Genomic DNA, 14410 nt, shown 5'->3' on the forward strand with positions numbered 1-14410 from the left:
CTGGGGGATGGAGTAGAGGGGAAGCCACTCTGGCAGTTCTCTTAGAGGCTTCTACACAGAAGCCAGACCTCTCGCCACGTGGCTCCTGGCCTGGGGCCCCACCTGGCCTGTCCAGCCCCCTGGAGCAGCTGCCCGTGGGTGGGGACTGGAGGCCAGGAGAGGGTGCTGCCTCGCTGGGCGCCTGTTCCCCAGGAGAGGCTCACCCCGCCCCACTCAGTGGCTCTCCAGGGGCTCCCTCCCTGCTCCCCTCTCTCCCGGCTCCTGGTCTTGCAGGAACTGTTCTGTTTCAGAGACGATCGCTGGACTGCAGCTCCCACCCCCACTCGCCCATCCCCAGCTGCAGGGTGAGGGTGCTGGGTCCTCCAGAAGGGGTGTTGGGCTCAGAGCGGGGCGTGCCCCCTCCGTGAAGCCCCCTTCCTCCCACTGGCTCATGGGGCACATGACGGACAAGGCCATTCTGCCAGGGCCCCACGTGACTGCACCGGGGTGGCCTGCCCTGTTTCAGATGCCCATCCTTCTCCAGGGACCAGCCTTCTGGCCGGAGGGTATGGAGGAGCCCGTGCGGAGTCCCACGGGGGCCTGGACGTGAGGCTGGCAAAGCTTCCCCAGCGGTCACTTCCATATGCAGCAACCTGGCAGCTGGCGTGGGAGGACACGGTCCAGGCTGCCCGCGGGCACGTTCCTGATGGGTGACCTTCACACGCGTCAGCCGTGCACAAAGCACCCCATGTTCAGGTAAGCAGGGCCATGGAGGAAACGGAGCAGAGAGCGTGTGAGTGCAAACCCAGCCTCGCCCTGGACGCAGCTCCTTCTGCAAACAAGTGTCCAGGCCTCCAGAGCCCTGGAGCGCTCATGGCCAAGTGCAGATCCCCTGCTCAGCTCCTGCGACTCGCTGGCCAAGTCCAGCCGGCCTTTGCCAGCCCAGGCCTGGACGGACGAGGAGCCTGGGAGGTGGGGACCCCAGACCTGAGCGGTCCCTGGCTGTCACTCCTCGGGAGAGGCACCAGGACCAGTGAGGGGTACATGCACAGACAGTGTGACAGGTCCTGGCCCAAGAGGCCCCTGTGGCCTGGACAGTGAGGCCCTTCCTGGCCCTGGCAAGTGACTATGCTGGGCTTTGGAGGTGGCAGGGGTGGGGGAGAGACGTGCAGGGCCAGGCAGGCCAAACTCCACAAACTCAAGCAGCTCCTGGAGCCCGCTGGGGTCACTCAGGAAACAGGACCTCAGTGGGGACAAGGATGCCGACTGGACGGAGGAGCTGGGAACCTCGATGGACCTCGGGAAAGGAGCCCCAAGTTGGCCGAGGGGCTGCTGCTGCTCAACCCAGCTCTGCGTGGCCCCTGGCTTGGCTCACCTGGGAGGTGGCGGGATGGACGTAGCAAGGCCCCAGAGTCACCCGAGACCCCTGGTCGCACTCGGAGCAGGTACGTCTACTGTCACCACACCCAGGCAAGGCCCTGCTGGAGGGAGGGAAGGAAACGTCCAGACTGTGGAGAGTCCGCAGGGGACGCCTGTGTGTGGTGGTCTCCTGCTGCAGTGTCTGAACTGCCAGCATGCGTGCCCGGCGCCCAAATGTCACGCCAAGAAGCCCCGGACCAGGGCTTGGGTGGCACCGAGAAGAAAGTGCTGATTCCAAGACCACAGCAGCTGGGCTTTCTCCGCTCGCAAGCCCCGCGGTGAGGCAGCCGAGTTTCCTGGAGCCAAGGAGCTGCTGAGGGCTCGCGTGAGCCTCCGCCCAGTGGCCCTGGCGGCCTGCTTGCGGGCCCTGGGAGGCCCTGGCCTTCCTGGAGCTGCAGGGGGCAGAGGACCCGACGGTCCCCAGGGAGGGGTCCCACATGCAGGGGTGAGGAGCAGCCACTGTGGGAGGGGACGCTCTCTGCCCACAGCCCCAACCCAGAGGTCTGCCCTGCCTCCCCGCACCGTCCCCTGTCACCCTCCGCGGCTTTGGGTCCTCAGCTTTTAAACATCATTTAAAAATCACGAAAGTAAAAGTGCTATACAGATTCAATGCAATTCCAATTAAAATCCCAATGACGTACCTCACAGAAATAGAGCAAGCAATCATGAAATTCATCTGGAAGAATAAGAAACCCAGAAGAGCTAAAGCAATCCTTAGCAGGAAGAATGAAACAGGGGGTATCGCAATACCAGAACTTCATCTATACTACAAAGCAATAGTAACAAAAACAGCATGGTATTGGCACCAAAATAGACAAGTAGATCAATGGTACAGAATAGAGGACACGGACACAAACCCAAATAAATACAATTTTCTAATACTAGACAAAGGTGCCAGGGGGATCCAAGATGGCGGTCTAGAGGGAGGCTGCGTTCCTTGTCGCTCTGCAACGCCGGATTCAAGCAGAGGATATCTGTTTCTCGGTGAGGCAGTTTTTGCTGCTTATCGATCTCCTGCTCTTTACCCCATTTGTCTGCTGTGATCACCTGCAGTCTGCCAGCATATCGATGCCTTTTTTAAGAGCAGATTGCTCAGGCGTCTATCATCCGCCATTTGCCTGCCACTCACCTGTCCATCGCCTACCTTACCCCTATCCATCACCCAACGCTTGAGGTTCACCTCCCGATCGTCTGACAGCTGCCAGCAGACTGACCGCAGACCACCAGTGGAGCACCAGCTGCCTGCTGTCGCCTTGAAGTTCACTGTCACAGTACCTGCAGGTACACGTGGCTGCCATTTTGAGACAACAGCCAGGCCCCGTAGGACCCCTGGCCGGACTGACTGAGTCCTGTCTCCAGGATCCCTCACCAACCGATCACTCCCTGCCTCTGGGGCCCTCACATCGACTGACTGCTCCATGCTGCCAGGACCCCAGACCAACTGACTGTGCCCTATCACTGGGACCCCAGACCGACTGATTGCACCCAGCCTCCAGGATCCCACAACTACACCAAACACACCCGACCTCCAGGACCACTGCCGGACCAACTGCATCCTGTCTCCAGGACCTCCAGCTGACCACATCCACCCCTGAGCTGCAGCTCCCCATGTGCCAACACATTTGGAAGCCAGAGCAGCCATCTTGGATAATCCTGGAAGCCGTAGCTCCGATCTTCAGGTGGGGCAAATCCCATCCTGAGATGCCTTCTGGAGGCTTGAAGCTCATTGTCAGGTACCTCTCATACATCAGGCTACTGAACACTGGGAGGTTTCATTAGTATATGACTATTATACAGTAGATTTTCTTTTTTCTCCTTTTTAAAAAAAAATTTAAGTTTTTATTTCTTTACGTTTCTTGCTTTCTTTTCCTTCTGTTTACCTGTTCCCTCAGAGTCGCTTTCTCCCTTATTTACATGATGTTATTGTCCTCATAGGGGCTATTTGGTTTAGGATTGCATAGTGTTTGATTTGGGCACTGCTAATATTGATCTCCCCTAAAAGAAAGGGTTTTGGAAACCTGTAGGGCCACTATAAGCCTATAGGGGGAAATCTGCAATACCCCAGATCTGCACTGCTGGAGGGGAAGATACATGAACAACATGAAAAAACAAGGGAAGAAAATGATCCAAACAAATCTAGATTCTATAGTAATAGAATCCAATGACAGTATGTTAGAAGAAATGTCAGAAAAGGACTTCAGATTATAGATGATTAAGATGATTCGTGAAGCAAAGGATGAGATAAGAGAGCAAATGCAGGCAATGAATGATAATACCAATAAGCTGAAAGAGCACCTGCAGGAAGCAAAAGATCATTTCAAAAAGAGATAGAGATTCTCAAAAAAGACCAAATGGAAATCCTTGAAATGAAGGAGACAATAAACCAAATAAAAAACTCAATGGAAAGCATCACCAACAGACTAGACCACTTGGAAGACAGAACCTCAGACAATGAAGACAAAATATTTCATCTTGAAAATAAAGTCATCCAAACAGAGAAGATGGTAAGAAATCATGAACAGAATCTCCAAGAACTATGGGACATCATGAAAAGACCAAATTTAAGAATTATTGGGATTGAGGAAGGCACAGAGATACAAACCAAAGGAATGAATAACCTATTCAATGAAATAATATCAGAAAATTTCCCAAACCTGAAGAATGAAATGGAAAATCAAATACAAGAGGCTTACAGAACACCAAGTGCACAGAATCACAACAGATCCACACCAAGGCACATTATAATGAAAATGCCTAACATTCAAATTAAAGATAGGATTTTGAAGGCCGTGAGAGAAAAGCATCAGATTACATATAGGGGGAGACCAATACGGATAGCAGCCGACTTCTCAACCCAGACTCTAAAAGCTAGAAGGGCCTGGACCAACATATTTCAAGCTCTGAAAGAACATGGTTGCCAACCAAGAATCCTATACCCAGCAAAACTAACCTTCAGATTTGAAGATGAAATAAAATCCTTCCATGATAAACAAAAGTTAAAAGAATTTACAAATAGAAAGCCTGCACTACAGAATGTTCTCAACAAAATATACCATGAGGAGGAAATGAAAAACAACAATGGAGGCCGGCAAAGAGAGGAACTACCTTAGAGAAAAACCACTCAAAGGAGAAACCAAGCTGACTTAAAAACCAAAAATAAGCCAAATGACTGGGAATACAAATCATTTCTCAATAATAACCCTGAACGTTATTGGCCTAAACTCCTCAATCAAAAGACATAGACTGGCAGAATGGATTAAAAAGAAAGACCCAACAATATGCTGCCTGCAAGAGACTCATCTCATAGAAAAAGACACCCACAGACTAAAGGTGAAAGGATGGGAAAAAACCTACCATGCACATGGACCCAGTAAAAAAGTGGGGGTTTCATCCTTATATCTGATAAAGTGGACTTCAAGCCAAAGTTAGTCAGAAGGGATAAAGAAGGACATTTCATACTGCTTAAGGGAACCATAAATCAGGAAGACATAACGATAGTAAATAATTATGCCCCAAACAATGAACACATCTCTGTACATCAAACAAATCCTTCTCAATTTAGGAATCACATAGAGCACAACACAATAATTCTGGGTGACTTTAACACACTGCTGTCACCACTGGATAGATCTTCCAAACAAAAACCAAACAAAGAAACCATAGAACTCAATAACACAATCAATAACCTAGACTTAATAGACATATATAGAATATTCCATCCATCAACGAGCGGATTCACTTTCTTCTCAGCAGCACAGGGAAACTTCTCGAAAATAGACCATATGTTATGCCACAAAGCAGCCCTTAGGAAATGCAAAAAAATAGAGATACTGCCTTGTGTTCTATCAGATCATAATGGACTGAGAATAGAAATCAATGACAAAGTAAAAAAAGGAAACTACTCCAACACTTGGAGACTAAATAATATGCTATTGAATGAAACATGGATAACAAAATACATCAGGGAGGAGATTAAAAAATTCTTAGCAGTCAATGAGAATGATAATACTACATATCAAAATCTATGAAAGCAGTACTAAGAGGAAAATTCATTGCATGGAGCGCATTCCAGAAAAGAATGAAAAGTCAACAATTAAATGATCTAACATTACAGCTCAAAGCCCTAGAAAAAGAAGAACAGAATAACAGCAAAAGTAGTAGAAGACAGGAAATAATTAAAATCAGAGCTGAAATCAATGAAACTGAAACAAAAGAAACTATTAAAAAAATTGACATAACAAAAAGTTGGTTCTTTGAGAAAGTAAACAAAATAGATAAACCCTTAGCCACACTAACAAAGAGAAGGAGAGAGAAGACTCAAATTACTAAAATACATGATGCAAAAGGAAATATCACAACAGACACCACTGAGATACAGAACATAATGAGAAGCTACTTTGAAAATCTGTATTCCAACAAAATAGAAACTACCAAAGACATTGACAAATTTCTAGAGACATATGCTCCTCCCAAACTGAACCAGGAGGACATACACAATTTAAACAGATCAATATCAAGCAATGAAATAGAAGAAGCCATTAAAAATCTACCATCCAAAAAAAGCTCAGGACCAGACGGATTCTCAGCCGAGTTCTACAAGACCTTCAAAGAAGAACTCATTCCAATACTTCTCAAAGTATTCCAGGAAATAGAAAAGGAGGGTACCCTACCAAACTCATTCTATGAAGTTAATATCACCCTCATACCCAAACCAGGAAAAGACACATCAAGGAAAGAAAATTTTAGACCAATATCCTTGATGAATATAGATGCTAAGATCCTTAACAAAATATTGGCAAACCGTATCCAAAAACATATTAAGAAAATTGTGCACCACCATCAAGTGGGGTTCATTCCTGGAATGCAAGGATGGTTTAACATCCGTAAATCAATAAACATAATCCATCATGTCAATAGACTTAAGGATAAGAATCATATGGTTATTTCAATTGATGCAGAAAAAGCATTTGACAAAATACAACACCCCTTCATGCTCAAAACACTAGAAAAAATAGGGATAGTAGGAACATACCTGAACCTTGTAAAGGCTATTTATGCTAAGCCCATGGCCAACATCATTCTTAATGGAGAAAAACTGAAACCATTCCCTTTAAAAATGGGAACAAGACAGGGATGTCCTCTTTCACCACTTCTTTCAACATTGTCCTCGAAACTCTAGCCAGAGCAATTAGGCAGACTAAAGAAATTAAAGGGATACGAATAGGAAAAGAGGAACTTAAGCTGTCACTATTTGTGGATGACATGATTCTCTATTTAGAGGATTCAAAAACCTCCTCCAGAAAACTTCTAGACCTCATCAATGAATTCAGCAAAATAGCAGGCTATAAAATCAACACACATAAATCTACAGCATTTTTATACGCAAGCATGTGTGTGTATAAGTGTGTGTATATGAGTACCTGTGTATGAGTGTGTGTGTGTATGCACACCCTGTTTGTTTCAGTCTGACCCACGGATGCTGAGCCGGGAGCGGTCCTTGTGCACACTGCGCTCAGCTTCTGTAAACACACACGATTCGTGTCCACACGGCACGACCCTGTTTTATTTTTCTTCAGAGCTGTGGATTGAACCCAGGGGTGCTCTACCACTGAGCGACATCACCAGCCCCTTTGCAGTTTTTATTTTGAGACAGGGTCTGGCTAAGTTGCCCAGGCTGGTCTTGAACTTGAGATGCCCCTGCCTCAGCCTCCTTAGTAGCTGGGATTACAAGCCTGTGCCACTGCGCCCAGCTAGGGTTCCTCCTTTTGCAAGATGAATCTGAGGAGAAGTGACCTGTCCTGGGATGCAGGAAGGTCATTAAGACCAGAGCCCAGGGCTCTCTGAGTCCCACCCATGTCCTCTGTGGCAACATGCAGGTCAGCCAGGCCAGTGCCCAAGGGGGGTGTCCCGAGGGTCTGCTGCCACCACACACACACTCGGGGCTCTGCACAGGGGGCTGCACCCCTCACCCAGACCCAGTTCCTGCCGGGTGAAATCTGCCAGGGGCTCCCTGCAGGGCCGTCCTGATGGTGCTCTGGGGAATTGACACACTGTTACTCAGCGGCTTCCAACCATAATGACATTATCTGCTCCACTGCAGAACCGGCCACGCTCAATGGCCAGGAAAGGACTGGAGGGTCCTCCGTGCCAAGTTCCCCAGGGGCCCTGCCCTGGGCAGTATAAAGGGTGGCGAGTGAGGAAGCAGCACAGCCTCTCCAGCCCAGAGAGCCACCTGCCAGCAGCCTCGAGCACAGACCCCTTCACAGCCATGAAGAGCCTGCTCCTGACCCTGGGCCTCAGCCTCATGGCTGCCCTGCGGGCCCAGACGCTCCCTGTCTGGGATGAGGAGACCCAGGATGTGAGGCTCAGACGGGCAGGGTGCTGCAGGGCAGGGAGGGCCCAGAGGCCGGTTGCAGACCCCATCCCTCCCCTGCAGGAGACCCTCATTTAGGGTCAGGCCTTGAGCCCCGGCCCCAAGGGAACGGCACACAGAGCAGAGGGGTCTGGGCCAGGTGGGCCGGGGCCGCAGAGGGCTGGGTGGAAGCAGGTGCGCACACTTCACTTTCCCTGGGACTGAGCGCCTGTGGTCCTGGCCGGGCCGGGGCGCTGGGGTCCCGCTCTCCAGTGGGTCTGGTGGGAGTGGAGGGTGAGTTCGGGTGGGCTGGTGTTGCAGATGCTCCAGGTCTCTGGTCCTTGGAGCAGTAGAGTCTGGGGGCAGCAGAGGAGGGGCAGGGAGGCCTGGGGTGGGCCTGAGCCTTGATGGACAGGTGCCCTCTCCAGGCATCAGGCACATGGTACATGAAGGCCGCGGCAGCCGACGAGGAGATTCCCTGGAAGAAGCTGGAGTCTGTGTCAGTGACCCCCATGACCATCAAGACCCTGGCAGGGGGCCACCTGGAAGTCAGCTTCACTGTCCAGTGAGTGTCTGCTGGCTGCACGGCCCTCCCTGTTCCCAGAGGACAGCTGAGGGCCCTTCTCACCCTGTGGCCCTCAGCACCTGGAGTCTGGTGGGCAAGTGTGTCTGGGAGGCTCCTCCCAGGCAGCCTGGGATCCCTCTGGCAGCCAGTGAGGGGACTGGAGGACAGAGTTCTGGTCACTCTGGGCCTAAAGGGCCCTTCGTGGGACACAGAGGGCCCAGCTGCTGCCTGGACCCGAGACGTGGAGAGGCCTGCAGTTCTGGGCCCGTCCGGGACCCCCTGCCAGGCCATGCCCTGGCTGCTCTGAGCAGGGCAGCCGTGCCCACGGAGCTTCTGTCTTCCAGGATGGGAGGTCAGTGTCGGGAGATAAGCACCGTGCTGGAGAAGACAGACGAGCCGGGCAAATACACAGCCCGTGAGTCCTGGGCCCGTTCAGGGCAGCTCTGGTCACCCGTGGGCACAGGGGCCGGCCGGCACCTCCTCAGGGTGGCCTGAGGCTCTCCTTCCTGGCCCTGCTACATACCCACCCTCCACGCCCACCAGACAGTTTGCCTTAGAGACTCAGACACCTGACACCAAGTGCCCCTGAGGTTGGGGTCAGGTCTGGGGGCTCTGGCTGGGCCTCCCGCTTCAGCACAGCTGAGCCGAGGCTTCGGTCAGAAGCAGGTTGTACTTGGCTGGGGTGGGGTGGGACTGAGCTGCCCCAGCTCCAGCCTCTGCACATCTCAGGCCCAAACCTCCCTGTGACTCTCTGACTTAGAAGTGCCCATGCCTCAGATGTGTGGGGTTCCTGGGAAGTGGCCCAAGGCCTTGGGCCAGGCCTGGTGGGGAACCCGGGTCAGGGAGCCCGGGCAGCTGGAGGGGAGCAACCTGAGGGGTCTTCTGGGCTGCCCGTCCTGGGTCTTCACTGGAGGGTCAAGACGTATCCCTACCTGGTCCACTGTCCCTCTGCAGATGGGGGCAAGCGTGTGGTGCACATCCTGAAGTCCCAGGTGGACGGCCACTACATCCTGTCCATTGAGGGGGAGATGCACAGGCAGCAGATCCGAATGGCAAAGCTCGTGGGTGAGTCTCCATGCCTGGTGGCTCCAGCCTTGGCCCCTCCCACTTTCTCCCTTTGCCTCCGGCCCCTTCCCTAGGAGAACCCACCAGGATCAAGGGTACTGGTCCTTATGGTGGGTTTTCCTGGAGGAAGCCCTCTTCCCACCTCAGAGCTCAGGATTGGGATGGTCCCAGGTCCCTGCATGGAAGGCAGGAAGGAGAGGTGCTGAGGCCCAGGGCCTCCGATGTCATGAACGTCACGGGATGAGTCGAGGACTCCCTGGGGCAAACCTGGCAGCGTCATCCATGGGTACCTGTTGGTGTCCAGCAGGGGTCAGGGAGGGTATGTGGAAGGGGACCCTGTGTGGGAAGTCCAGCTCGGAGCAGACACTGGTGTCAGGACCCAGAGCAGTGGGAGGCTGGCGTGCCTGAGCCTGGGCAGGCAAGGCCTGGAGACCCCGGGCTGTCCCACCCAGGTGCACGAGGGCACAGAGCAGTGGGAGGCTGGTGTGCCTGAGCCTGGGCAGGCCTGCTCCTCCAGGGCAGGGTTGGTCCTGCTGCTCCCTGTCCTGTCCTGTCCAGGGGAGGCTGGGTGGGCTTCAGGGAGATGGCTCTGGGCCTCCCTGGTCGGCTGTGCTGGGGGCCCTGTGGCTGCTCACGCCCCCTGGTCCTCCTCTCCTAGCTGGGCTCTGCCCCAGCCCCAGGACTCCAGGTCCAGCCTCCATGGAAAGGTCTCCCTCCCCAGCACTGTGCCCGCCCTGGGCATTGTCTGCGGGCTCCTCTGGGATGTCATTCCCGGAGTGAGGCTCTGCCGTGGTGAACGCTCCTGGAGTCGGGTTGCTGGTGGAGACAGTGCCCTTCTCCCCGAGTCCCCCAGAATGCCTGCCAGAAGGCGGGAAGTCCCTCAGCCCCTCTCTGGCCCCTCAGGGGTTATGGTGATGACGACTCATGTGCCCCATGAGTTGTTTGAAGACGTGGCAGCAGTGCTTGGGGGGCTTCAGCACTCCTGGGTCCCTCCTGCTGTGTGATGCAGGGGAGTTGACAGGTCAGAGACTTGCCCAAGCTCACCTGCCCAGGTGTGGGTGGAGCTGGAGTCCACACAGCGTCCCTGTCCTTCCCTTGCCCTCCACTGGCCTGGGGTCACCTGTCCTTTTTTCCCACACAGGCATGGAGCTTTCTGGGCAACCTCTTCCCTGCTCTGACCTCCTGGATGGAGCGGAAGATCCCAGCATGCCCCACCACTGCAGCCTCCCTCGGCCTCCTCTCTGGGCTCCCTGACCCTCCCCTCCTGTCCAGGGCAGAGATGCCAAGCTCAGAGGCAGCCCCAGGAGGCCCCACCAGGACCTCTGGCCTGCAGGACATGGAGGGAGGCCCACCTGGGCCCGGCTGGCTCCCTGCACTGCCCTTCCTCCCCACCTCCCGTCCTTCCTGAACCTCCATAAAGAGCCTCAGCAGCCCCTGGCGACTCTGCCTGTCTGTGCATTTCCTGTGTTGTGGGTGTTCCTAGGCTCCTCGAGGATCTGCTGGGAGTGGGGCGTGGGGAACAGGAGGGGGGCGGGTGGGCCCAGCCTCGTCCTGGTTCTGTGGTTGGTACACAAGGGCCAGGTGCAGGGTGGCCACCGGGTGTGACCGGGGTCCTGCGGTGCTTTCTGAAGGTCCGCTGCCCACCCTGAGTTTGGAGCTGGTGCAGTGGGCCAGGGGTCCTGGCACCTACAGAAAGCAATGCCACAGACGAGGTGGACAGCTCCTCGAAGCTCTAGGCTTTCAGCAGAGAAGCAGGCTTGCAGCTTCAAATGGTTCTCTTGGAGAAAAGCAAATGCTTAAACCAATGCCTCAAGCTTCCCCTATGAGAGAAAAGAGCAAGCTGCCCCAATTGGCACCACCAACAGGACAAGACGGAGGTGTTGACCATGGGTGGGCAGTGCCGGTCACACCTGCGATGTTCACCCCAACATTCTGCCTCTGAGCCTTTTGGATTCTGTGCAGCTACAGATTTATTGCCCCTCGGTTCCAGAAGCACCACCCTTTATTGCCCGACATTCCACGTGGAGCTGGGCCCTGCCAGCTTCTCTCTACAGCTGGTGCGGTCAGGCCTTGTCAGCATAGGGCGCTGGGGGGTCTCTGGGAGAAGGCTTCCCTGTGGAGTCCAGGGTCTTCCTCCTCCTCCCTTGTGCTGCAGGCCTCCAGGGCTTGGCTGGGGTCAAGATGCCCAGTGGAGCTCACCCCCAGTGCTGGCCGCACCATGGGGTGGCTTTCCGGAGAGTTCCTAGGGTACCCTGCCCTCTAACCCTAACCTCAGCGAACCTTTCCGCCGTGCCGAGCCCCGATTCCATTGGCACAGAGGTGACCAGGTAATTAAAGGGCCAGTGAAGGAGGAGGACAGAGGGCTGGTCAGTGTGGACACCATCAGGGGCCGGGCTGCGCCTGCTGGTGAATGTCCACCTCAGGACTCTGTCCTCCTGTGGAGACAGGCAGACGGAGTCCCTGGCCTCCTGGTGGTCGCAGTTTAAAGGAGAGGCCTGGAGAGACCCTTCTGAGCTGGAGGCTGGTCACCGTTCTAGGCCCTTTGCAGTACCTGCTCTAAGAAAGGAGGCCGGGGTCGGCCAGAGAAGCCGTGACCTCTCTGTGGGCTGAGGCTCTCAGGAGGCTCTGAGGGCTGGGGTCCCCCTGGCTGTGGCCTCACGCTTCACAGCTGCACCTCTGTTGGTCAGGCAGGAGCCCTCCAAGGCTCCTAAGCGCACAGGAGGCAGGGCAGGGCGGGCGTCTCCCCACCCCACGCCCACCAGAGGTCGCCTTTCCCCACGGCCCTGTCCACCCACTCAGGCCGCAGATCAGTCGGGTCCTTTGTCTTCTAGCTCCTCAGTACGTGAGAGTGGAAAGGCCGTCCCCTCTCTTGCCAGCCATGGTGCCCGGATGACGTTGCCTGAACTTGCAGAGGGCAGGGGCATCTCGCCAAAGGAAAATGGGAGGAGGGAGGTGCAGGGCACCAAGTGGCCTCCAGGGGTTAGCTGAGCTTGCTCACGGGGACAGAGCTGTGGGAAGCCAGGCTTTGGGACAGCAACCAACTTGTGGCCGCAGCAGAGACAATGAGGACCAGGGTGGAGACACTGCCTCTGACTGCCCTGGGGATTTCAGGGAAGAAGTGTCAAGCTGTGCACTCCAGCGAACACCCGAAACCAGAGGCTGTACCTTGTCCCTAAAGTAGTGGGTGGTCCTGTAGCCACAGGGCAGCAGAGGCTGGAAACCAGACCCCTGATTCAGTAGCGTGGGCTGCAGAATTGCTCGGTGAGTGGCGTTCAGTCCTGGCCCAGGCTCTTGTGACAGCGGGGTCAATACGGACTTAGGCAAGGTCAGGTGACAGTGAAGACCATGTACACACCTTTGCCTAAAAGTTTAGCTTTGGCTCAGACAGGTTCATGCACAGTGTCCCTGCAGCTCCTGGAGAGGCCCTTCACCCAAGCTCGGCCTCCCTGCTCGGTGGCCTCCGCCCCTGACGTGTGGTGGGCGTTTCCCTGGCTGCTGGCCGGCCGCTCCATGTCTCAGGGCCCCTCCTCCTCATGCGCCCTCCCAGAGGGCAGTGTCCTGAGTTCTGGTCATCACTGCTGCCCCACGTCCCATCTTGTCTCCTCCACTCGGCTAGGCGGCCTCGCCGCAGGCCCCCTCTGCGTGGTGTTGGAAACCCCCAGGCTCGCAGCTGCAGCGACAACTCCCCAGCCCCGCCCCCTCCCTCGGGGATCTCAGCCCGCACCACCTGTGCCCAACGCAATCCTTCCGCAGGTCCCAGCCGGGCTCCTGTGCGTGCAGCAGACGCGCACGTCCACGCCCTGTCACTCCTGGATGCCCAGGTAGATGTCATCGCACTGTCATTCTGGCAGTTTCTTTCCAGTGGGTCTCTTTGCTCTTATAGTCCCCCCATGTCCCTAAATCTGCCCTCACTGCAGCCACTGGAGGGACCAATTAAGAGTCAAGCCACATCCTGATTCTGCCAAGGGCCCCCAGGGTCTTCCGTGTCCCTCAGTGAGAGCTAAGTCCTTGCGAGGGTCGACGCTCAGCCCGTCAGTACTGCCTCTCCCTCACCTGCTCTCTGGCCAGTCTACCCCGTGTCCTCGGCTTCAGCTGCTCTGCCCTCCAGGCTGCTCCTGGCACATGCCCGGCACCCCCTCCCTTGGCCTGCACTGGACGCTTCCCCCTCTGGAGTCACCTGACTCCTTCCTGGCTCATTCCTGCACTGGCCTCAGTTCTGTGTGCAAATGTCACCTGGTGAGGCCAGCACGTACCCTTCCATTTAGAACACAGACGCCCCTTGTCCCCATCGCCTGTCTGGCTCGTCCATGTGCTTCTCCCCATAGCACTCCCCTCCCCTTAAAGTGACATATAATTACAGGAGCCACAGTCAACCAGGAGCCAGGCCTGACAGTAGGCAGAACAGGGTGGTTTGCACAATGGACAATTAACAAGGAGGAGTCCAGTGAAGTGTGAAGGACAGCACTGGCCACAGGACAGTGGAGGAAGAAATCAGCGGGTGGGGTCCCTCCACGAGGCTGCTTGGACCTCTGGGGATGGGGCGTCTGCAGCCCAGGGGTGGGGGACCTCTGCCGGGTGGCCTGGGGTCAGCGTGGTCATGGTCAGTGCAGAGGTGAGCAGGTAGGCCGAGGCAGGATGGCCAGGCAGGCAGGAAGCTGCCCTCCCTCCCAGGGGCAGGTGCTCTGGCTGTGAGGCCTCCAGCATGGGCTGCACTCCACTCGGGGGTCCCCCCGAACCTCAGTAGGAAGCCGTCCACGGGGCCCACTGAGGCCAGTGGGAGGGAGGGCCCCTCGAGGCCCCTGCTTAGGCCACTGCCTGCCCCACAGCAGGAGGGAGAAATGAGAGAAATGGAAGCGTCTGGAAGCAGAAGGAGGCCCATCCTCCCAGTCTGCAGTCAGAGGAGCCAGCGTGGTGCCAGGTGCACAAGAGAAGGCCGGCTGGGTCCAGCTCCACCATGCCCTGCAGGCGATGCAGGGTGTGCCCGCAGCGGGAGGCGAGGCATTGGAAGCTGGCACTTCCGTCCCTCCTCT

At 55.4% G+C, this 14410-nt stretch overlaps 1 protein-coding gene across 1 annotated transcript; it reads left to right on the top strand.

Moving 5' to 3' along the window:
• Nucleotides 1-7621: 7621 nt before the first annotated feature.
• On the top strand, nt 7622-9454 carry LOC306645593 (von Ebner gland protein 1-like; the record flags this gene model as incomplete). The annotated part of the gene is made up of 4 exons (XM_079113494.1): nt 7622-7756; nt 8179-8315; nt 8660-8730; nt 9270-9454. The coding sequence occupies exons 1-4, from the start codon at nt 7667-7669 to the stop codon at nt 9452-9454; spliced, it is 483 nt and encodes a 160-aa protein (XP_078969620.1). The 5' UTR covers nt 7622-7666.
• Between the last annotated feature and the right edge of the window lie 4956 nt (nt 9455-14410).

This window comes from Sciurus vulgaris (genome assembly GCF_902686455.1).
Source record: "Sciurus vulgaris genome assembly, chromosome: 15".
NCBI classification, from domain to species: Eukaryota; Metazoa; Chordata; class Mammalia; order Rodentia; family Sciuridae; genus Sciurus; species Sciurus vulgaris.